Raw genomic sequence first — 25,006 nt, forward strand, 5'->3', positions numbered from 1 at the left:
TGGATGAAAGTTCCACAACCTGTATTTCACACTAAACCAAAATACTCTTACTAAGTGAGAAAACATGATTCACTTAATCTTCCATTGCTCCTTTCTTATCAGTGCGAATGAGGAATTGATAAACTAGTGTGGTTTTGACCTGGTAGTTCTCTGTCTACCTTATCTATAAATCAGCTTGTGGAGGGCTGGAAACCAGACATTACTTTCTGTCTCAGGAGGAATGCTCGGAGTATTAATTTCCAAGCTAAGCACTTAATTATGGTTTATCAGGAGTTTTTACTGCAAACTAAGCAAATACCAAATTGTTGGTAAACAGGGTTCAGACTTAGACCAATGCAATGTTCAGTCTATTTCAAAGGAGTTCATAAATGTCTCCCGGTGACTTGTACAGGACTTGGATCTGGTCTATTGTGCTCGGTTTTTAAATATGAATTATGCACATTTAAGATAATGAGTTGTATTATTAGTATGCAGATATACAATAGTAGAAACATACGGCTGGGAGATGCTTTGGGATGTTCTCTCACTTGTCCCTAGATAGGATCACCTGCGAAAATCTTGATGTATGTTTATCTATACTGTTCTGAAAGTCTTCCGATGATCAAGAGCCTTCCCAGGCACTTTATTTCAGTGCCTCACAGAAAGAGCAGCCTACTTGCAGTCCGGTAGTCTGGACTCATTAGCTGTGGATCTGGAAAACAAACTGTGCCCTTCATGCAAGGTTTTCTACATATTTGCAACTTATTAATATGTCTTTTTGTGGGAGAAAACAACACTGGTTCTTCAGTCTCTCAACAGAAGTCATGTTACAAAGATCCCAAATTAATTTCTTTCCTCTCCAGTCTTCCCCGAATTACTGTGCTCAACCTGGATCTAGTTAAGGCTTTACTAATGCCAAAACCTTATTCAGTTGAAATGACAGGTATGCGTATAAGGGTTTGCATTTACACAGCATTCTTCTACCAATATCCCTCTTGTTGTCAGTGAGCAACCAACTTGAATTTATCTAGATAGTAAATATGCAAATGAGATTCAAAGGTAAACAAAAAAACAGTCAGAAAACCTCAATAAAACCTCAAATTTTGTGGTGGGTGGTCCTCCAACACCTGTCGCACAGTCCATTGGTAACCATTGCACAGGACCTGAGATTCCACCCCAAGGTCGCTGCAAAGACCAAGCAAGCATGCCCTCTTACAGTATTTGCCTTTAGCGTGTCTGTTTACATTGCATTTCCCAGAGGGAAAAAAGTTTGAACTCGTATCTGTAATAAAGACAGAACCACAGTAATAACAGCTTAGTGATGGTGCTGAAGGAGGAGTTTGGTTTTGGCTGGTTTTCCAGACTTTTGGGAATGCAATATTGAGCAGCGTGCTAGACAGGAAAGGGGCACAGACACAGGTCAGTAGGTATTTCTGTTTTCTTTTTCACTATCTAACTGCTCTTACTCTGGTTTGTTAGGGTTCAGTATCTTCTTTCCAAGCATGCAGTTTATCAAACAACTGGACATAAATGCCACCTATTACAGCCTCAGTTTTAAAGCTAGTACTTTGGGAGCATGCTGTCAAAGCAGGGCTGTTTGGATCCCCTCTACTCACAAGCAGGGTTCCTTGCCTCTCTGATAAACGGTTTAAAGCCATGATACGCACAGCTCATGTACAATTTCCAAAACAGAGAGAAATGAGTATTTAAACATTAAACAACTTACATTTCCAGAAGTAAAATGGATGTGACAAAATTACAGCCCACCATACTTTTATTACAAGATTTCTGCAAGTCTTCATAATAAAAGTTGAAATGACCTGAGGAAATATATCTGGCTAAACTCAGAAAGTCTGAGAAAATTTGGCAGGGCTGGCTAAGTTCAAGCATATGAGGAAAAAAATATACAAATAAACCAACCCTGCAATAAATTTTGTAGCATATTTGATATCATGGAGTTGTCACAAGTGCCTGCATGTGCTAAAAAAGCGATTAAAAAAATCTTAGCCAAGTCCAAATCATCTAAAATAATTTTATCCAGGTTCTGAGTGGAAAAATAGGAATAAATGAAAGTAGTATGTTGTGTATAAACAAGACTTTTGAGAGCCTCAAATTGTTCCAGTATGTCATAAGGTGGAAGTTTAGTACATGCATAGGTATTTACAGAACGAACACCTAAGAATTACAATTTCTTATAGAGATATATTTAAGTGAAGAAATATGCACTATATGAAATGGGTTAATGTATAAAAATGTATTTCAAAGACAGACAACTGAGGGGCTGGATATATATCGATTTGTTTTCTGGGGTGCCACGTGCAGTTTGAAAACAATTACATATAGTAGAGATTAACAGCTTTTTCCTCCCTGTAATACAGGCGTACAGGTTCTCTCTCGGTACTGGTCTTAGTGAAATCAGTGCTACTGCCCCAGAGATGAATTTAGCTTTTTCTTTTATTATGTCCCATACTTTCATCTTTATCTGTGTAAGGGGAATACTAATTTTAGTGATTCAAATACTGCTTCATTCATACCAGGGACTGCACAGTCAGGCCTCTAATAACTCTCTAAGCCAACAGAATTGAAGCATAAACATGAGACACATATCAGATGCCAGCAAGTATACTTCCATCAACAACTATGGTGGAGCTTGCAAAATTGAGCCATACAGGGTTTCCGATTCCTGAGGGACTGGAGAGCTCGACCACTCATCCTATAACTGAATAAGAATACTGATATTTCACTCAGTTCAATGGAGAAAATACATGTTTATTTGGAAGCCGTCACCCGATATCCAAAAGACTACTGTAAAATGTAGCAACTGTCCAAAATTATTATTTTCAGAGTGATTTTTCAGATTTTTTTCAGTCTGTGATCTCCTTGCATTTCAAAGCTCTTTGCAACGTCATCTTCCACTTAAAAAGAAAAATAAGTTTCAAGAGGTTGGTATTTGCTTTGCTTTTTTTTTTAAATTAAGATGTCTAAAGCCAAAACTGAGAAAGGTAAGATCTTTCTATCTTTGTAAAGATGGCAGTTTGTTCCTCCATCTTAGCCAGCCTTTGGTACCTGGAGGAAGCACAGCTGTGGACTCCCTGCATTTTGCAGACATGTGAGATGCTTGCACAACCATAAGGCAGATCAGATTAATGCTTCAGACATGAGAGTCACTGCAATCTTGCAGCCAAATAGCTGCCTGCTGAGCCAGCTCTACTGCCAAAGATCTACTATATCTGACCACAGGGAGGGACAGCTTCAGGGCAGCATGATCTGGCAGACCAAGTTATGGACTAAGAAGAAAGGACTAAACTCAGCTTGACACTGATTTCTTCCACATCCTGCATGAAACCACAAAAGCAAGTCTATGCAAACTCAAGCAGCCACAGTAATTACCTGCTACTCCCATTGACTTGAATATGTGTTCTCAAGGTACTTCAGTTGTACCGGATCTGTTTCTAAGATCAGTCTTAGCAATGGAAACACTCCCGCTGTTGGCCTCATTAATATAGATCATGCCATACATTTCATTCACAGATTTAAAAACGCAGCGCAAAATGAGGCCGATATTGTATCCCACACATACATATATGTCTGTGGTAGTACGCCTTGTACTTCTGTAAACACACACATGCATTTTCCTCTATAAGTATAGCGTAAAATTGGGAAACACACTGTGTAACAGTTCTGTATCTCCCACAGACTGAACATAAATAGTTGTAGCGCACCAGAGATTTGACTGCAGAACAGTGATATTTGCCTGTGGGTTTTTTTTCCCCGCTGTCCCCATGATGTGAGAGTTCCTTGCCTGTGCAGAAATTTACAGGAATTGTCAGGGAGATTTTTGCAGAGAGCTTGGCACTGGCACAGGGATCAGAGCAGTCTCCTTGTTCAGCATTCGGAAAAACATAGCTGGAGCCGTGTATTTTTTGAGTGACTAGGCCTGCACGCACTTGCACAACAGGATTTGACAGCACTTGAATAATGTTAGGACGGACAGACCAGTAGATGGAACTGGTGCTAGGCAGAAACACAAGGTAGAGCAGTTTGGAAACTCTGAATACAGAGATGCTTTGCTGGAACTCTGAGCTTAGAGCGCTACAAGTACAAATTTTTTTGCTGCCTTTGCTGTTAATCCATTGCTGCGCAAATTTACAAGAGGAATGACATACGCAATAAATGAGGTCTAGGATCTGTGTCCACATCTTTCCTTTCCAGAGAAGATTTTGAACCATGGGAAAATTTCAATCACTCAGCAACTTCTTAGAACCTGAACTAGGTGTTTTATTCACAAATGACCATATATACCGTATCTAAGACCATGCCCCATTATCCTGTATTTTCTGCATATTAAACCTATATGATAGGTCTGAGTTTAGGATGACTACATCATGGAAGGGTGGTAATGTCAATAACGTCCCTGTACTGTAAAAGAACAAGATTCATTCTGAACAGGCCATGCGTAGTACAAACAATCCTACTGTTTATATTTTGTAGGATTTAAAAATAGAGACTGTAGTGATAATGGGTGAAAAGAGACAACGTAGCTTTTTTAAAAAGGTCTTCTATGAGTTTCTACATCTTCTAGATAAATCGATGTCATAAAGAATGCTATATTTTAACTATTACTGGCCTAGAGCTCATCATTGTTTGTCCGGGCAAGGGAAAGAAAACCTATGGTTATGCATATGCAAGATGTACCCTGCACAGTACCTTGCAGTACACAAGTAAGTAAACAAAGTTTTGACATATCTATATAGGTATATATTTATCTATCATGCAACCAACCACTAGTAAACAAGATAGGAAAATACTCTCATTCCTTACCTTCTTTGCTATTTAAAGAGAAATATTTTGTGTATTTGATGGCACTGTCAACGATAATTTAAGACTGACACTGAATTACGTGTAAGAGTACTGCTTTTAACCTTTATTCTCTAGACATTTCTCAGTTTATTCAAGTCAATGAGAGTTCTGTATGTCAAAGAACATCAGAGAGGTAGGAGTAAGATGTTATCGTCTAAGCCACTGAAACTCAAAAATTAGTTCAGAGAAAATGTAGGTATGCTATAAAGATGACACTAAAGATAAAAAGTGCTGTGTTTTCTATAAACATAATGGCAACAAACAGTTTTTGCAAATGTAGACAAATTGAAAATGATGGATTGTAATCATAACATTGCTGTCATTTCTGGTAGTTTCTAAAACAGAAATAATACTTTCTATCACTACAGATCATGCAAACTATGTGCTAAAATAACAGAAGTTTGCTAAATCCCAATTTCCAAACAGATAGTTTTGGACGGGATATTAGACAAAGTGCAGATACCTGAGGTACTCAAATACTAAAGCTGGCCTTTTTTGTTTATAATTATTTAGCTTCCTAGATGATGATGATCACTTAAGATATAAATCTGAGCTGATACATGCATTTTCATCTGTATGGTACGCCATCAACTTTTACAGCAACAGAAAAAGAACACACGTCTTTACGGTGTTTATAACAAACAGAATTAAGGGAGGATATAGTCTCAAAGTTGTTACACAATTTCTTTGTTATGCAGGAAAAACTCCATAAACCACCCCATTTCAAAATCTGTTTCTTATTAGGCAGTTACATAAAAAGAAAATAAAAATACCGTATGATTTACTGATATGCATTTTGTCCAAATCAGATTAGTTTATCTCTTTTCTCTATCCAAATTTAAGTACTTTAAAAATGCACAGCTACAGCCCTTTTTTGGTAGGATTTGCAAAACAACTTTCATTTTTGACAGCACTAGAAAAACTAAGCATCAAAACCTAAGCTATTAAGTAGTGCATATAATGTTCACGTTAAGAAATCAATTCTTGTTAAAAGCAGTGGTAACCGATGGGGTCTTTCTAACAGAGGCCTGATCCTGCCGTTGGTGCTCCCTTCTTGTGCACAATGTTTTCAAAGTTTTGAACATAATTCGTGCAGCGTCTTCCCCTGTAGAGCTGTCCTCAAATTTAGATAAAATAAGGGAAGTGCTTAAGTTTCGGTGAACGCTTAAGTCTGCTCTTCTTCAAAAAAGCACAATCTGACTAGACTAGAAACCACTTGTTTGTGTTAGAAATCTTTTAACAAAGCAGAACTAATTTCCTATCACCTGTTCCTGAAGTAACATAAACTTTGATCTATAGAAAAAGATACGTGTGCACACAGCAGCAAAAGGCACTGATGAGATGTTTTCTGGGATGCCATACGTACATGTAGTCATGCATGCGCAAGCAGATGAAAAGCACGAGAGGACAGCCATGGGAAGGACTGGGGAATAGAGACTCCATCTACATTTTGTGCAAAGACTGAGAAAACCCGGCTTCGTTAGTCCTACAGAATGAATGCTGAGAGAGGATATGATTGCAGTCTATTAATACACCCCAAGATAAACACCAGGGCGGGAGAAGAGCTATTTCAGTGGAGGACAATGTTGGCAGGAGAACAAATGACTATAAAGTGGCCGTAAGTTACAGTTATCCTGGAAACTGGAAGATTTCTAATTAGGAGAGGACTGAGGTTCTGGAGCGGCTTCTCACATCAGCAGTAGCGAGGGCAAAATACGGAAATATTTCCCAACTAAAACTTGATCACTTTGCGAAAGGGACTGTACGATATGGCTGCCTGTAACTGTAGAAGACGGTGTGCAGCAAGCAAGCAGATGCCTCCCCGTCCTATGTTCCTTCAATCATTACTAGCTCACAGGCCAGACACAGAGTTCATTCTGTAGGAAGTCTTTTTCCTGGTTCACAGAGAAATTGAAGATTTTACTAGTGAATTCTTAACAAAGTTACACAGGATGTGCAATTTTAGCAAATTAATCTTCCTACAGGAACCTTAATTTGTTTGCCTCTCCTGGATTTCTCTGGGTATGTCTTCAATTTTCATTACCCGTTCTTTAATCTCTAATGCCTCACACTGTAAAAATACCTATGAAATAAATAATGCATTTCTGGTCCAACTCTGTCGCATTCATTTGGGACTGCCTCTGCGAGCTGCAGCTTGCACGTATTGATCGCCAAGGGACCTGTTGCATTCGTTTGGTTTCTTACGCAGCACAGCACAGCCCTGCCCCATATTTAGCAGTTGTAGTTCTAATCCCCTTGTTAAGTAATGTATGCTATTACACGGTCCTATCTCTACATTTTGCTGTAACATGCTAAACTAAGTGTGTTAAACACAGAAATATACAAACCGGAGTATTTTCATCTCCTAGCAATGAAAGTTTCATCATTTCTTCCTAGAGGAAACTGCCTTACTCAATGTATATTGAAATAATATGAAGTAAAAATATTTTCAAGTGCCACACCCAAGACTGCAAATGTACTTTAATTCCAGTTTTCGTTAGAATTAACGAAAGATACACAGCTAAAGTCCACGAAGAAAACACTTTAGTCTATGCATAACAGCGGGGGGAATACACTCAGCTAGAGGTCATCTGACATTAGACTTGATTTCACGCTGACCCTGCTCAGCTGGCAGATGCTTTTCCACCTGTGTTTCGGCTTATATATATGTCTGACATCCTCAATGGCAAATTAACTGTAGCTAATTCTATGCAGATTAATTCTGCTAAAAGTCACACATTTAGAGGGTAGGAGGTTAAAGCCATAGTGAAGTGGATGCCAGTAATGTCCACATCTGCATTTCCTAGAGTATTGGCAGCACTTTAATTTCCTTGGGACTCTACATAGAATATTGTTGGAGTCGTGAAAGTTTAAGCCAGCAACACGCCTGCATCCAGCTGAAACTTGAGAGGATGGAGAAACCTGGCACATTGTGGCTTGGGGCCTCAGAAGAAAAAAACCTGCAGATTGGTGAGTGGTTTTAGTGCATGCTGGTTTATACCTCTTTTCTAAGGAAATAAATATTGCCAGTTTTGCCACTACAAAAAAGTTCTGGGAGTCCAAGACAGCCACATTTGCCAAGTATAGCAAACCTCTTCTATGAGACGGAAGACATTTTGCACCAGATATACTTGAAGCTTGTGTTACTGCAGCACTGATTCAAAGTCCTCGTCCAGTGTAACAGTTTCTTCTCCTTTGGCATATGTAACTTGTTATATTTTTATTAATATGGCCACTGCCAAACTGACTATACAGTGTGCTGCCCAAAAATGTATTTTACATAATCTCTGTGATAGAAAATTATATAGTAGCCATTTTTAAAGTTTCCAAAATCTACTTATCGTGTGCCTAGTGAATATCTTTTGTAACTTTTATTAGGCAAATGAAACAGCATATTTTTTCCATCAGCATTGTGATAAAGAATAAATTAAAAGAGCCCACGGCTAGCTTGGCACTTTGTCAAGATATTTCTTCAGTGTTACTTTAAAGAACTGTTTCAGTCAAATTCTGTGTTACTAAATCAAGGAATGGTGAAAATTTTCATGAAGATTTTTCCAGAATATTGTAATTTCTTACCTGTGGGCAGTCTTTGATGTAGTGTCCCTTGTTAAAGCAGAGGTGGCACAGGTAGTTAGGAGGTGGCCTCTTGCTGGGTTTTCTGGCTTCTGAAGAGAGGGATAGGTCAGAGAAATGCTCGGTGAGGGAGCTTAACCCATCCACTATGTTATTAAGAGAGCCATAAGGTGATGCACTCTTGTACAGACTGCTGCTCAGAGCCTGCAAAAGAAAAGAAAGAAGTCACATGATACACAGTACTGTATTAAGGATTGTTCTGAGACTGACCTGAGTAGGGGGAGGATAAAAATAGCAGGAAAAAATGTGATTTTATTTTTTTTTCATTAAAAACATAGCTGCATATTTGAAGAGAGCCGTATACAGGCCATTAATAAAGGGGTTTCACAAAAGTAGTGCAATGGAGCTGGTCACCCCACTGCTGAGGAAACTATTGAGCTTTCCACGGTTCATTTAGTCCAACCTTTCCACCAAGCAATAGTAGCTTTCTTGTGTTTGATCGTACCACGTTCATGATACGGTTAGAATATGCAGGCAAAAAGCTGAAAGAACAACCCACAAAAGGGAAAGTTTTGTGTCCAAAACTACTTACAGGATCAATACTGAAGTCAGGGAAAGGGAAAAGAACACCAAGAAAAACGTAAAGTAATTTTTAATTTCTAATCTGGTTAATGAGGCAGTCAACGTGGAGTCCCATGTTCAAACAATAACAAGAAACATTCAGATCTACATGTGTCTTGGACTTTCTAAGGGGAAACCTGCTGTGACTTACACATTTCCTGATAAACAATAAATACCTAGTTTTTGTACTTCACCTCAATCGGATCTCCACTCTCTCAATCTGCAAATCAAAATCAGGAGCTCCTAACTTGCCATTCAGTAGTTTTAGAACAGCAAGAAACCCATAATCACCTAAATAGCTAATCTCCCTAATGGAGATAACAAGGATTTGTTCAGTTTAACGTGTTAAGGCTGAAAAGAAACTGTGTAGTAGGAGTTTAAAAAGTAAATAATAACTTAAAGAAAAAAAAACCAAAAAACAAATGGTAATGAATCACTACAGAAACAGGGCCAACTATTGACAGTCCTCTCCACCCTGAAATGATGGGACACATTTCACAGGGTGTTTCTACATTAGGTCTGACACACCTCACAATAATGCCATGCTCATGTCATTCTCCTGGCATCAGAGAATTACTGCGGGCTCATGGGAAAGTGAGGTAAGAATAGGTCCAGTCCGTGCCTCTGTGGAGACTTTGTTTTTCAGTGCTATTAAATCCAAATATTTCAACGGAGTCTTTATATGTGTCATATATGTTATATATGTATTGCAGACATGCTTTGACATTGATTTAGACAGTTTGTGAAATAAATCTGAAATGGAATTGCATTTATCTCAGAGATCTCAAACATTCGGGATGTCTGTGTAGTGAGTGCATTTTCTGGGTAATAGTCACATACCGAAAGAATCATGTGGAAGCTCTGGGCCCAATTACCCGGATGAGGCCCAACTATCACTGAATCCCATCCCACTGCAGATGGTATATATTGAAAATAAAAATTCAGCCTAAGTGGCAGGCCACCGCCATACAGATAATCCCCTTCACTCACCCCCACTATAGTCAAACACAATGTGCTGAGCTCCACGGACCTCTCTTACAAAGCTGAAGCTGGTGCACAGCGGCAGGGTCAATTCAAAGGGGCCACAGAGAAGAGTCTGACCTCATGGGGGACCTCACGCACATCCTGCCACTGAAATGCCCATCATTCTACTCCCCGCACAGCACAGTTCTGTGCTGCTGCGAGATGTTACGGCTGCCGAGAGGAGAATCAGCCGCTTGGTTTTAGGGGTTAAACCCACACATTTTGAAAGGAAAAGCTATTTCAAAAACAAACAAAAAGGTTTTAGCTGCTTTAGCCATCAAGCAATGAAAGATACCTCCAACAGTCACAGGAATCTATTTTCTAGGATTTATTGGACGCTATTGGAATGGGAAATTCTTGGCATCAAATTGCTAAAAGGAAGGGGAAGTGCTATGGATGCCAAAATAGTATTAATTAAGGGTATTCAAGAAGTTCTTGTCTCCCTAGGAGCCACTTTCTCTTACATACAGTTGGAATAACGCAAAATCTTTCTTTTTAAGAGCCTCTCTTGCCAAGAGATTTTTAAAGTACTTCACATGCATTACACCCCTCAGTAACTTTGCAAATTCCCTATTATCTGATTTTTATAGAAGAGTGGGCGTATGGACACACAGAATGTGTGAAATCCCAAATTCTTTACCCATTGCCAAAAGCTGGAACACCCCCAGGGGATGTAGGATGCATAACTCCTGCCCATCAGGAGGCTGCTATTGCTGCCCCTAGCGCCAACCCAGTGACAAAACAAACTGTAGCTATCTGCTGCCTTCAGTGGGCTTTGAATTGGACAGTCGGCTCACAGTGGTGACTATTTTCTTTTCTACATATCCTTTACACTAAGCTATTGCCCCCATTATAAGGGATCAATTTGGCACCACGACTGGACATGATGTAATTCACTTCTCCACCAACCCTTCTCGTCACGTTTCAGGTCACTACAGAAATGTAAGGGTTGCAATGACCACAATTTTGCCTGCTCTGTCAGCAAACCTTTACGAACTTTTGTTTGTTTCAAGCATGGCAGCCAGAAGCTGTGTCAAAGGCCAGGATCCCATCAGACCATAGGCTGGCCTGACACGAAACCATAATCTTAGCAGCTACCAACAGCTCTGTGGCTGAAGCGTGACACATGGCTCTGAAAGCGGCCACCTGGTTAGACTGGCAGGGCATTTGCGCCAAAGTTGGACACGCCAAAACATCCAGTCTACACACGCCAGCGTGAAACACTTCCCTATAATCACCCTGAGGCCCAGTGTTAAAAAAGGAAAACACACAAATATAACATCCCAGAAGATGACAGTAGAGGAGAAGATGGACATTGCCGACGTCACTGGTGCTTCAAAGAACAATGAATTCGTTAAGGAAAATTCCTAGACACTCCCAAGATGCGGCCCATCACTCCTGGTACAGAGTCAGGGAAACTGCTTCAGCAGTTCCTGCCAATCTGACCTGGAAAATGGTCTTAAATCAGTTTAACTCTGAGTCAATGTGAAAAACACATCAATCTGGCACTTGAAAGATGCTATAAAGAGCACCAGCACAAACGGTGCTACATCCTGTTGCTCGCTGTGGAAATATCCAGTTCTTCAGAAGGAGATGAGGAAAAAAGCCGTTCCAAAAAGCCAAGTTATATAAGGCTGGTGGTGGGAAAGTTCATTCCGGTCCCCGAAATCAAATAACAAAAGCTCAGGAACACGTAGTGAATGTGATGAAAGCAAATGGTCCATTTCGCCTTTGCAGAAGGCAAAGGGTGAATGAATATTGCTGAGGTACATAAAACAGGATTTTTTTTTTTGTCTGGGGCACTTAATTGAGCAAATCGTTAATTAAGCCCCCACTAAGTGTTTACACTGCTGTAAAGGGGATTTTTAAGAAGAGTTTTGAACAAAAATTTTGAATGAGCTTCACACTTAAAGAGCATGTCCAGGGGGATGATCAGAGTGACAGGGAGAACATTGATGGTCTCAGACAGACAACAGCAGAACTGAAAATAAGAGAGAAAGAGGGAAATGCATTCTGACTCATTCTCATCTGGAGTGTATTGGTGCACCTCTGGGAGGTGGCAGGGAGTCTGTTCCTCTGATGAATTCCACCAAAGGCAATGACTGCTTTGTGTTCATAGTATGCCACTAGCAAAGCCAACCTATTCCTTTAAAAAGCTAACAACAAATAATACCTCTTAAATGGAGTCCCATTTTGAGTTATAACAGGATAGAAAGGATTTAGCAGTGAAAGGGTTAGTGCTCTCAAGAAGCTAAAAGACCACACTGTGTATTCTAATTAGAAGGCTCCGTAGGCCAGCTGCAATGAATTCAGGATTTCCTTATCTTGCTGTACTGGGAGGATGGGGGACCTGGTGGTAAAACTTAGAAACTGGCTGGTGGGAAGCTTGAGCTGATAATGTAAGTTTGTTTGTTTGTTTGTTTGTTTGTTTAAAAAGCTGTTCCAACTTATTGACTCAGTTGAATGTGAACCAAATTGAAAATCTGGTGGTGTACTTTCCAAAGGTAGCCTCTCTGCTCAGTAGATCTTTAAACTGTATCTGTTGGTGGTGTTGGGAAGTAAGGCTTCCTTTGTTATTTGTTTGCTAAGTGTTTCCAGTTAAAGGGCACGTAATCTGTAAGGTTGAAGTGTGGTCCTTTGTAAAAGAGGCAGCTATTGTCTTCTGTTGCTCCATTACTCTCATTTCCAGTTGGGTAACATATGTGAGTGATTCAAGAGTTCCAACATCTAACTCACCTCTAAGAAATTCCCTAGTTAAGTCAATGATCTGGCAAATGTTCTTGATTCCCTTGGCTGGTCCCTGCCTTTCAGAGACAGCTTTTGGGATTGATGTGCCAAGAAGTGGATAAGGAAACACTGAAACAGAATTTATCCCTTCAGCTTCTTCTTTAGAAACGGTAAAATGTCGAAAATAAAGACAGTTGTATTGTTAGGAATATGCTACAAAACATTTGAACAAATAGGTGGCAAATCTTACTTTCCAAATTTCCTACTGCTATGGCTACTGCATTATTTGTAAAGGTATTTTTTTGAACAGGGATCAGAAAGCACAGACAACTTTTAATTTTGCGCAAAGGTGATAGGATTATCTGTCTTCCAAAACAGCTGATATTAATAAGCGATGGCAACCTGTGTATGTGGAAATGCCACCTTGTTATTAGGACTTGCAGGACTTAAGAAGCAAAGCTTTTAGATATGGGACTGGAAATGTAGAGGCGTATCTGGAAAATTCAGTTTCTGCCTTAAGTTCAATTTGTGGCTTCTGGACCCTTAGGGGGTACAGATCCACCAGTTACATAAAGCTAGAAAGACCTGTGCTGGTTGAAGAGGTTGATAGGCTGTATCTGGCCAGTTTGGTACTCTTGGGATCATTGGTTTGGTTTTGTTTTGTTTTAATTTAAAAACTACACTTTGCAAAACCTCTTCCCACCTGCAAGTTAAGGGATTTAACATTGAAGCTGGCTGGAGTATCCTACTCCACCTTAGCAGGATAATTTCCTTTGGATGTGGCATCATTATTGTGACTATTCCACCTGAAATCCAGAGAGTTAACACTAAAAAAAAGCAAAACCAACCAAACAAAAAACACTGTAACAGTCCAATACTAAAAATTCTTCCCTGTTTAAAGTATCTCTAAAGGACTTGTGAAAGAACCTGCTTAAGCTATAAGTTAGTATGATTTGTGCTAGTGGTTCTCTCCACGTTTGTTTTAATTGCACATACTGAAGTAAGGTCCTGTAGCATTTCAATATTCCTGTAACATAGTCCAGTCATCAATTCTTCCACTACATGAAATAGTCTGTAATTGGAAGGCGATGAGTAAAGAATTTTTGATGACTTATTTTTGCTTTAGTATGTTGCCAACCTAATAAAACAAACAAAAATAAAGCAGCCTTAACTTCCAGAGTTAAGTTTAAGTCAGCAGGCACCGTGGCTGTTTGAAGTTTGTTGGAAAAAGGAGTTGGGTTGCCCTATCATAATTGTGGAAGAAGGTTTTCATATACTGTAAATTATAAACATTCTCCAGTCTGTGAAGCGTGTATGATGGTAACCAGACTAGCCATGCTAATTATTAGCCCTGCACTGAAATGTCAAAAGGTGCTTAAGTTATCAGCTTGAATTTTCATGAAGATAAGAACTGAGTACATCCCCGTACTCCATCATGGATAAAACAGTAGGATAAACAAGTCATTGCCCTCACTCAGTTGTTATTTTCATGTTGGAGGAGAGGGAAATCTGAAGCTAACCAAGCAGTAATTTAGTGGCTTGTACATGCCAATGTACAAAACTTAACCTGAGGGCCTATATCTGTCTTCTCTATTAGTGCCCTAAGGCTTGCTTCTGACATGGGATTTACCCGTGGGGCCATGCAAAATGTGTGAAAGCACAACAGTTGCACCTGAAGATGATCATGTGTGGAGAAGAGCACTTCAAATCTGTGACTGCTCTGTGCTTCAGCTCTTTATAAGTGGTCAAAACAGTTTCCTGGTTTTGTCCCCAAAGAAAATGTCCCATGCAGGATAAATGTTTATGGCCAACCCCAAAGCCTTCTGAAAATAGAGGGATTAAATGAAAATGCCATCATAAATTTAGTTGCATTAATTTGAGCCAGAAGAAACAGAGAAGCTTAATTACCAAGGCTGAACTGGAAAACCTCAAAAACTGCTCCTGTATGGCTTATGTCTGCTTTAGCTCCTCTGATAAATAATAGATACTTTTACAGAAAACAGCTTAAGAGTTTACTCAATAACATTTTATCATTGGACAACTGCAAGCAAAGCTCATCACTCAGTGAAGAAAATGTTTGCCTGGAGCAACAAAAAAAGACTCGGGCTTCTGTTTCCTTCTGAAGACAATGTTTAAGTTAGCTGTCAAAAAATCTGGTCTTTGGGCTGTCTTTAGTACAATGTGAATTACTCGACTTCCTCATCTAAAACCACAGATAAAGGTAGATTAGCCAAGTAAACCTTAATTAGTACATTCCTGGCTAGTTAGATTAGCCAAGTATACCTTAATTTATTTTTCTTCTGTAGGGGTTTTTAGGTAAGTACATGCCTATACTAAACTCCTAACACTAATGCCTACTTCAAAAGATTTTCAGATAGATGGCACCAGGACTTTCCTCTTGCAGAAATGCTGTCTTAAGGAGATAACTACAAATGCAGCATGACTTGTCAGTAGTTGTGAAGTGAGTTAATGGTAGGGCAACGAATCTTTAATCCAACGGATGGATCTATCTAATCTATTTATTCCACATCTGACAGCCCGGCTGGTTGTGGTTTCTCAGGCTGTAATTGCTCATCACTGCTGAGACTCTGCAGAACAGCAAGTAAGTGCAACACACTCCTCCGTTTATGACTGGCATACCTTCAATTGACGGCAAGGTTGAAGAGCAATGCATGCCACCATCTCGCCTTGCTTTAAATCTGCTGATTTTTAACGTTTTAATCCAAAGCTTTCAATGAGTTTCACAGATCTTTAGATCATTTAAAAAAAAAAAAAAAAAAAAAAGCTGTTCCACATCTCCTCCTATAAAGTGGTACAGAAGTAACAAAACACTGACAGTTAAGAATTTGCTCAGTCACCATCTTCAGGCTTGCTGAAGCTCAGATAGGCTTCTTAGCTCTCTCCTAATAGTGTGATCCTCCTTATTTTAGCCTCAGGGAAAGGTTTGCTGTGGATGTCAGTGAGGATACTTGTTTTGCACGATGTACACGGACCTCACAAAAAGCCTTTAATGGCAGATGCGAGAAGGTGGGAAAGGAGAGGATAGAGATTTCCTCTTGTGAGAGGTGCACAGTCTTGGAGCAACATTCTAAATCTCGTACCGAGCTCTGCAGGGATCCGTTTCATCTGCTGAACGCTAAACAACTGCCCGCTTATGTTAAAGAGAACCTCTAACACATGAGCACTATATTAGGGACAAGGGAGACCATTCACGTTGCAAATTACTTTAACGCATCCCCACAGGAGCTTTCATTTCTGGGCCTATCCCTCGCCTGCCTGCAGCTGAGTCTCCCCCAGGCTGGAGACCACCAGCCTTCCTGACCTTTCTGAGAGAGGGCCACGGGGATGGCCTCCGCCAGATACCTGGACCGCACTGCCTCCTCACATTGTCGAAAAAACAGCCTATTTTGTTGAGACAGGGTTCTTGGATGAGGAGGAGGTTATGAAGGTTGTATAGCATGAAGTGAGCGGTGAAACCAATGGACATGTTTTGACCCCTGCACTTTCTGTTAACATCTCTGTTTCCTGCAGGAAATCTTGTCTCAATCTGACCTGCAGTTTGAAAAACAAGAGTCGGGTTTCCTCTCATTTGGTGGGTCTTTTGACACTCCAAACATAAGAAAAATAACACCCGGAAATAGATATGTGCCTGTTCAAGACGCACTCAGGAAAGCGTTTACCTCCTGCGCAGCTCTTGCGTGATGAAAGGTTTTGCTAAGAAATGTCCATTTTGGGTTAAATAGAACTTTAAGTCTGAGACAGTTTTGTTTATATCACTTACATTCAGTAATGCCTTCTTGGCACAGAAACCTCTGCGATGGCTGCCAAAGTTTAAAAGAGGCAAAGCTAAGGTCGCCGTCAGAGGTAGAAACAATACATCATCTGCCCAGAATGGGCCCCTCGCAATGTGCTTAGGGCCTCAGCTCCTGCACTCATGGGAAGACAAAAACTTTTATTAAATTGAATATAGTGAGGAAAATAAATTATTTCCATGTACTAAATGACAGGTTGGAATTTCATTTTGTGACTCCAGCTTTTAGATAGTTTTATCTACGTTTAAAGCCCCCCTCCTAGTCAGTTGTGATACAGCACAGCTTGAAGTGTGACCTGAGCAAGTAAACCTAAAACTTCACAATCTGCGTCAGATGAATTATAAAATAACATCTGAGTAATCAGGTTTCCAAGTAGACTTAAGGTATTATTTTTTTCCGGGTTGGGTCTGTTAGAGGAATGAATCTATTACTCTGTTAATTTCGGTTGCAATGTATGTTGGAGAAGGATGGTTATAAGAACACCTCTGTATTTCAAGGACCACTGATGCTTAAACCCTCTTAAGAGCTCTTGCTAATCCCCATTTTCAGGACGCAATGACTGTACAATAGTTCCTTTTCTTTCCGCTCAGCCACAGGTATGCACAGCCCTAAAGGTTACACACAAATAGTTGCCCAGCAGGCTGGCGTACTGGGAAGAAACATGGGCTGCAGCTCCCCAGCTACAATCACAACCAAGTGTAGAAACCTGGAACCCCTAGGTTGGCAAGAGAAACCTATGGGAGCAAGATGATCCCTTTTAAATGTTTGCTTAGTTGGCAGTTAGCTAGATGAGATGTAAATATAGATTTCCAGATTCCTGCGATCCTTCTAGGGTATTGCACTTGCGTTCATTCAAAAGAGACACCAAATCCTGCCATGCGCGGGGAGTAGGTGTGGGTGGTCGTTTAATACAGCAGGAACGTATTTCTGCTTTGGATATGACGAGAGCCCCAGACCATGAGGGCATTTGCTTATCTTCAAACTAGATCTGCAGGAACACAAAACGTATTTCCCAAGATACAGGTTTGGAAGACCACACAGCAGCTCTCCTGTCAGCAGCAGTTGAAAGAGCTAAAGAAAAAGGGCCTACAAGAGGCTCCTTAAAATTCCTCTTAGTGAAAGTATTGGACTTGTTAGTATTTGCTTACACCAGAAAACATGACAGAAAGTAATGGGCTAGGCGTTTTAGGTGTTAAAACCTAAAAACCATCAAAACTCCCAACAGCTGTGCTGGCCTGGCTAGACAATGAGGGACACAAAGCCTGGGCCTTGTAACCCTGCACTTATTCCGCCTTCCTCAAGTGAATCTGTCCATAATTTTAGGTTCTACTTTTAGTAGATCACAGATTGTTTGTAACGTTTCTGAGAATAAAAAAACAACCTGCAGGAAAAAAAGTAGTTGTGACACTTATGATATCCTGTCTGTCTGAATTATGTCAGCATTACTGCAAGATTTGAATAGCTTTGTAAAACTTAATTGGTTCCTTTGATCCATTATAACTTCTCTGGAACCTAGACAGAACCTAAGTAAACTGCCATGAAGCAAAGACTTATATTCTTCCCATTTATTTTAATCATTTCCCGGTGGCTTTCTAAAACAGGAGGAAGGGCAATTCAGGAGAGTGGCAAAACGGGCATCAGGCTGCTAGCAATTTTCCTGGGGAAAAGAAACCCAGGAGAGGTACAAATATGAACTGTCACCTTTCACAAAACCATTCAGAAGCTTTAAGGTGATACCTAGTATGACTTTTTAGGCAGCATTTATATGTATGCATTTAGTTTAGATAGCAGAACACGTTTGCTTTTGTTTCTATGCAAACACATATTATCAGAATTGTACGATTTACCTTTGTAATATCTGTGCCTGCATCTTTCTGTAACTGCGCTCTGTCATTGTTTTTCATGCTGCTTAAAGTAGCATGGAAAAGATCCTCTGGTCTTAGATTTAATTATCGCTTGAATCAGAGTCCTTTTATGGCCCACTTAAACTCTGAACTAGAAAACTTTTCTTTGCATTAATCCTCACCTAGTGACTGTCAATAATCTGATCTTTTCTTCTAATTGTTTTTTACTAAGGTAACAGGATCCTTGGTAAAAGTTGTTTGCCATCTATCCAGTATAATTCCACAAAAAAACCCAAACAAACAAACAACAACAAAAGGACAGGGGGAGGGGAGGAGAGGGGGACTGGCTTTTGCACAAAAGCAGTTTTGTACACCTTTTGGTTATCCATTCATCCCATACACTTCATAAAGGAATATATTGGTTCAAGTCAGACTTGGTTGTCTGATCATTTGTGCAGTTCATTGGAGAAGGATCTTCCTTTTCTCTTCTGAATAACTGAGTCTCTGCAGAGCAAAAGAGGAGGGGATGAAAAATCATTACCCAACACACAGTTACATCACCCCTTTGTTTGGGTGCCTTGGGATGGAAGACGCTGTGAACGCATAAAATAACTGAAAGCTGTGTGTGTAAAATAGAATTGTAACAAGAATTCTACGTGCTTTTGCCTCCAATTATGGGTTGGGTTTTTTTCTATGTATTGCCTGGCAAGTTTTTCAAGACATGGATGTATTTGCAAGACAGAAAGTAAATGCCAGTGCTCCTCTCAATGAGGGCTTGCATAAATACAAAGTCCCAAGTGATTTAAGAGTTGCCAATCACTTTCAACGAATCAGGAAGAATATATGTAATTGGTCTACCTTCTATTGCTAGCTGCTTGGTTTTAAATTTTTTTTTAAACCTATCGAAAAGAAATCAACAGTAAAGCAGAAAGCCCATATCCCTCTTCTGGAAGACTTGATTTAGGTTCAACAATTAATATTTTAGCTCTTGCCAGCTTTCCAAACACGGTTCAGCCTTTGATGTGACACTAAGTAGCTGCAGAAGACTATGGTGGATAATACCTTTGTTGCCATGAACTAAAGCCCAGCTGTAAATCATGTTTGAACTAGTTAAAGCTAGAGGTAGCGCAGGTGCGCTGCACAGCTACAGCAGCATTTGCTTCAGATGTGGGGAGGGTAAAGGAGCAACAAAAGAGGCTCCAGCTCTTGGAGTAACTTCACCACATCTTCATTTCTTCCTTTTGGGAGCTTTCTGCTGTCCTTGCTCAGATAAAAGCAACGTAACTGTACTTAGAGTACTTGCTTAAGAGGAAAAAAGAAAAGGCTATTGTGTATTCCCTTCTTCAATCAAATTGCTATTAGGTAATTCAGCCTCAGTGTGAATAATAAGAAGAATATCTACCATATGTAGTACAGTGCACTTTAAAAAAAAAAAAAAATAAAAAAAAAATATCCTGGAGAGTAGAGAAGTCTAAAAGCCATACCTAGGGGATACAAAGTGAAGAGTGTAATTTGTATGATAACTTGAGTTTCCCACTTCTTATGCAAAATATAGATCTTATTTCAGACTCCACTTCCTTTAGTACATTCACATATGGTTTTTTTTTCTTCCCTGGCAAAAGAGGGTGTTTTCCAAAGACAGAAGTAGCAAAGCAGGAGGCCATGGCTGCAGAAATAAGAACAGGGAGGGGAAAAAAGCACATTTCTAGAACTAAAAACCTGATTTTTTGCATTTTAAAGGACACATCCAACTGGAATTGGAAATGGAGTAGTTGTAAGCTTCAAATACCTGTAATAGGATCTGACACTGAGTCCAGAATAGAGAGTGGGCTGCAAAAGCTGCACTTGGTGTGCTGAGGCAATACCATCAAAAGGGCTCTAGAGCTGGCTGCGTGGGAGGACGGAGGAGGCTGATGCCACTGAGATCCCCAAACGCATATTGCCTCCTGACTAACAGAGATTCAGCTCCCTGGAATCTCTTACAAGGACCAATGTGAGAATTGACATTTAACTTCCTGAAAAACAGTTTGAAAGTAGCTGATTGGCACTGATAAGGGCACTGAAATGTTAGTACCTACATGAGGGACAGTGAGAATAAGGAAGATGAGGAAATCAATCAAATGTAATCACAATTATTAAAGGATACCTTCATGTACTGCAGGCAACATCTACACTGCACTACTCCGACCATCAATAACTAGGCTTAAATAAGAGGAGATAATACTGTGGCTGTTTAGTCTGCAAATGTGAAGCAAGAAGTCCTGAGCACATTAAGCACTCTGTGGATCAGAAATCTGCTTTGTGTTAGAATAACTAAAAAATTGCACAAAATGAAGGGAATCAGGAATGTTTTGCAGCATATGGCAATTTCTGCTAATCTACATCTCTCTATTTGCCCTAGGACCATACTGCTTGTGAGCAGCATCTTACAAGGTATTTTGTTCTCTCTTTTAAATCTTTTAATCCCGGCTGTTCTTGGAGATATGACGCTTAATTTACTTGGTCAATGGCCCCACCTTGTATGGCAACCCTTTTCTGATACTATGAGAATGGTGAAACTTTTTTTTTTTAATGTTATAATGATCCTCCAAATTAATTCATTTAGGCTAAATAACAGATACTTCTTCATCCAGTATCAGGCTAGCGTGTATTCCTCTAATTCGATGAAAGACAGATGGAAAACAAGTTTGTCTGATATAAAATGTATTTTCTGTAGGAATACCAACTTCCTTCCATATGTTTTTGTTCTTGACAGTGTTTCATGGGATTTTGTCATTGTTGTTAATATATGAACATCACTGTCATACTAACTTTTATTGTTTGGGAAGCTGCCTGATAAGCAGTATCTATCCCAGTGCTGCAGACCTGCTTCTGTTTCACAGGCGTTTGAAGGTTATTTTCCACAGTACCCTCTCTAAACTGTTTTTTTTAATTCCACAAATTTTCCTGAGTGATCTGCACCTTACTGTAGCAAACTGAAACAGCTCATGTTCTCTCATTCGCTATTAGTTCCTCTCTTGCCTATAAAGATTGTTTCTGGAAGTCTCTGAGTCAGAAACATGAACTACTTTTCGAAAAAAAAGTGATTATTTTCTAATCTAGTATATGCAGTTATTTGTGCTTAAATGAGTTCTGGTTTAGGTCCAGAAAGTGGCTGCCATAGAGGTTTCTGGAAGGAATTCCCCTCTTGGAAAGTCATGCAGAGTATTGCACATGGGCAAAGAATTCATTAGGACACAGGCTCCTTCTCGTGTGTAAATATTGGCTTGTACCAGAATTAGCACTCTATGTTCAAAGAAACAAGTTTGATGATTATAATATGGTAATTTCTAGTTACTGGTTGCTGACTGACTCTTCTTGACTGAAGTCAGCATTCATCTGGTAGGATGCCTGCTGTGCGTATAGAAAAATACCCTATGACTCTCTTACACCCTTATTCTAGGTTTCTCAATTATACCACTCAATGACACAAAGCCACAGTTACCTGGCTGTGTCTCAAACGCATCAAATCCCATGTAACCAGCCCCACAACAAAACCTCAAATACTTGGCTCTGATGGACGATGTTATAATGAGGGTGGAGCTCAGTTCAATAGCCAATTTAATGCATCTTAATGTTCTAACATGCTTTCGTTTCATATCTAGGACAATAAACGCTGCAGTAAAGTTTTATTTAAAGCAGGTCTGTTTTGCAAAATGAGTCTTGCATATGGAACAAAACACTCATTGTCGCTTTACTGTTTAAACCTTTATTATTGCTTTTTTTTCCTGGTACAATGGGCTTTTATGCACCAAACAGCTGTGTTCATCATGTTTATTTAGAAGGCGTCCATTGTAGTGGAAAAAGTCTGGAGGACAAAAATCTTGGTGAAGTGCAAGACTACTCTGTGAGTGCTGGCACTTTTATTTTTTTTCTGTCCGGTTCCTTTGGTCAGCATGCAAGTCACATACACAGGCACTGCCATGCAGACTTGCAAACCCTGTATAATAGCAACTTTTCACAAGTGCTGTCTCTTATTCCAAGCGTTCTCCTCCAGAAATTTTCAATTCCAAGGCAACATACAGGACGCGTGACTATTTTATACCCTATGATCCTATCGTTTCTCAATCTGTTGCTATTTTGGCCCCTCATTAGGTCACTTTCCAAATATTGTGTACAGCTATGTGTCAATCATTGTCACAGCTCGGCTCCAGGCTAAGCCAACCCAGGACAAAACTGGGAGGAAAAAAAAAATGCCAACCAAAGCAAGCACTGTGTAGAAAACAGTCAACAGTTTAACTGTGGAAAGCTATGCGTTGTTCCAAAGATAGCATAAGCCCACTTGATGCAAAAGCAGCATACAGTGCTAATGGTCCCCAAAATAATTTTACGCAGTTGAAATGCGTAGTGTATACCCAATGGCATCTGCACATAAACAGATGTTAGAATCTCAAGAATTAAGAGCATGACATTGTAGGAAACTCTGGGGTGCCTCCTGCCAAAAAAGCAGTCTAGTTTCCAGTTTCTGGAAAGAACAGAGCATCTAACATATTGACAGAACTTCTTTTGAGTAACAGTATCTCTAACACCTTCTAAACCTTTGAATGAAAGCCGCTGTATAAGCAGGCAGTGTTACCCTGGGGAACTAAAGGGTTCCCTACCTTCTTCGGAGCATGTCCGGCAGGACAGATGCATTCCCATGCCATGTGAAATGGCTGCGCCCCCTTCCCTCTTTTCGGGTTGCCCTCTGTTCACATGTAGTTCAGGTAAATGTGGGAAACATAGAAGTGTCTCTATCAGCCCCATAGTCAATGCTATTGTTGTCACGGGCTGGAAAATTAACTGGAACAAGCTAATATGCTTGATCATTTAAAAATATTTTAATATCTGTATAGAATGAAATGGCTCCTTATTTCCCGAACGGTAAATGCGCTAGGCTTTCTACAGAGCTGCCGTTCTCAGCTGTTGTCATTCACGTGCCTCAGGAAACTGTAATGAGGTTAAAAAGAGCAGAATAAAGTTGCATCCACACAGTTCATGGATGATAGCAGTCCGTGCGGAAGCATGGCTAAAGTGAGTGCTGGGATCCAACAGCAGCACGGCCAGAGAGAGGCTGCGAAGGTGCCGACCGCTCGGAGCTGGGGCTGAAGCAGGGGCCTGGGGAAGGCCTGGCGTGCCGGGGAAATGATTCTCCAGAAGAAAGGAGAAAACATTTTGGGGGGGCGGATAAATGGAAAGAAATGTGAGCCAAGTGGAAAGGGAGAGAGTGTGACAAAAGGATTAGCCCCTACTTGCCAACAGTATAGTAGAAGCAGAAAACGAACTCGGGGAGGAACTTTAAGGAAAAGAAAACTTTTTCAGAGACTGTTTCAAAGGTTTCGTGGATGCAGCCTCCATCTACTTGTATTTTCCTTTTTCTCCCAAGAAGGAAAAAGGACCTGCTGTGAGCAGAATGTATCCCCACTTGAACAAACGCAGACCTGAATGGAGTCCCGGTCTGGAGAGAGTCCATGTAGGCCAAACCCCTGGAGTCTCATCGCCACCTGGGCACCACAAAGCTTGAAAGCCAAGCACAGAGGCGCAAAATCTAGTTTGTAATCAACAGGTAGGTAGCTGGAAGTTTAAATTCCACTGCCTGTTGGTCCTTTAGCAAAATCTATGTGCTTGTTAAGTCTGTGTATTTTTTAATCTGGGTATGTCTAGCTGTGCTTAATAAGGCTGGGTACAACAGACTGAATGGATTTTGAACTATATACTTTCAAAAATAGTGTCTGCTTTGAGATGGATGTGTTTCGTGAAATTCTTAAGGAAGAAAAAAATCCTAATTAAGGAAAAAAGAGTGTGTAAATATAACTCTGGCTCTTAACTGCTAACAGCTATAATACCAGAGCGGTTGCAGAATTTGATTTGTTTTTAATTAGCAACCCCATAGCTTTGCTGTCAGAACAGAAACACGTATTTTGACAGAGAATGCTTTTTAAACCTATGCTTTAACATAAATGGCTCTAGGAGGACTCTGAAATGTCACTCTGTGGGAAGTGCCAGAGCGGGCTGGATGCATAGTCCATCTAACCCCACCAAATGGAGCCCCTGTTGGATGTCTGTGGCAAGAGCCCCCACGGTACAGAGTAATAATGACATTGTCAGATGTTTTCTGGAGAGGCTGCAGTGTGCGAGGTGCCACCTCGCAGTCCCTTCACGCACATGAAGTCCCTCCAATGCAGAAGTGCTTGACCTCAACAACTTCCCGTGACAGGGAGTTCCATGGTAAATTGTCTTTGCGCGCCCCAGGATTTTTTTTTTTTCTTCCTTCCCTTTGGTTTCATTTAGTCTTGTTCTGGCATTACGAAACTTTTTTTGTTTTGGTTATTTGCGCTCTGTTTTTCTCATGTTCCTGTACATATCTCTTCCTTTTAAATGCCAACCTCCACTCTCTCTTAAACTATATGTATTTTATATACCAAACTCTTTTTGCGCTCTGTTTTTGTCACGTTCCTGTACATATCTCTTCCTTTTAAATGCCAACCTCCACTCTCTCTTAAACTATATGTATTTTATATACCAAACTCTTCAAATAGAATCTTTTTT

The 25,006-nt window shown here is 40.1% G+C and overlaps 1 protein-coding gene across 1 annotated transcript in view; it reads right to left on the reverse strand.

The window, feature by feature from the left end:
* ZCCHC24 (zinc finger, CCHC domain containing 24) overlaps positions 1–25,006 on the reverse strand; it is a 115,028-nt gene that overhangs the window by 87,909 nt on the left and 2,113 nt on the right. Inside the window, exon 3 of the mRNA XM_009884570.1 lies at positions 8,416–8,616. Coding sequence (XP_009882872.1) covers positions 8,416–8,616 — 201 coding nt within the window. The remainder of the gene's footprint in view (positions 1–8,415; positions 8,617–25,006) is intronic.

The sequence above is a fragment of the Charadrius vociferus genome, unplaced genomic scaffold (assembly GCF_000708025.1).
Source record: "Charadrius vociferus isolate BGI_N301 unplaced genomic scaffold, ASM70802v2 scaffold655, whole genome shotgun sequence".
In the NCBI taxonomy this organism is placed as follows: Eukaryota; Metazoa; Chordata; class Aves; order Charadriiformes; family Charadriidae; genus Charadrius; species Charadrius vociferus.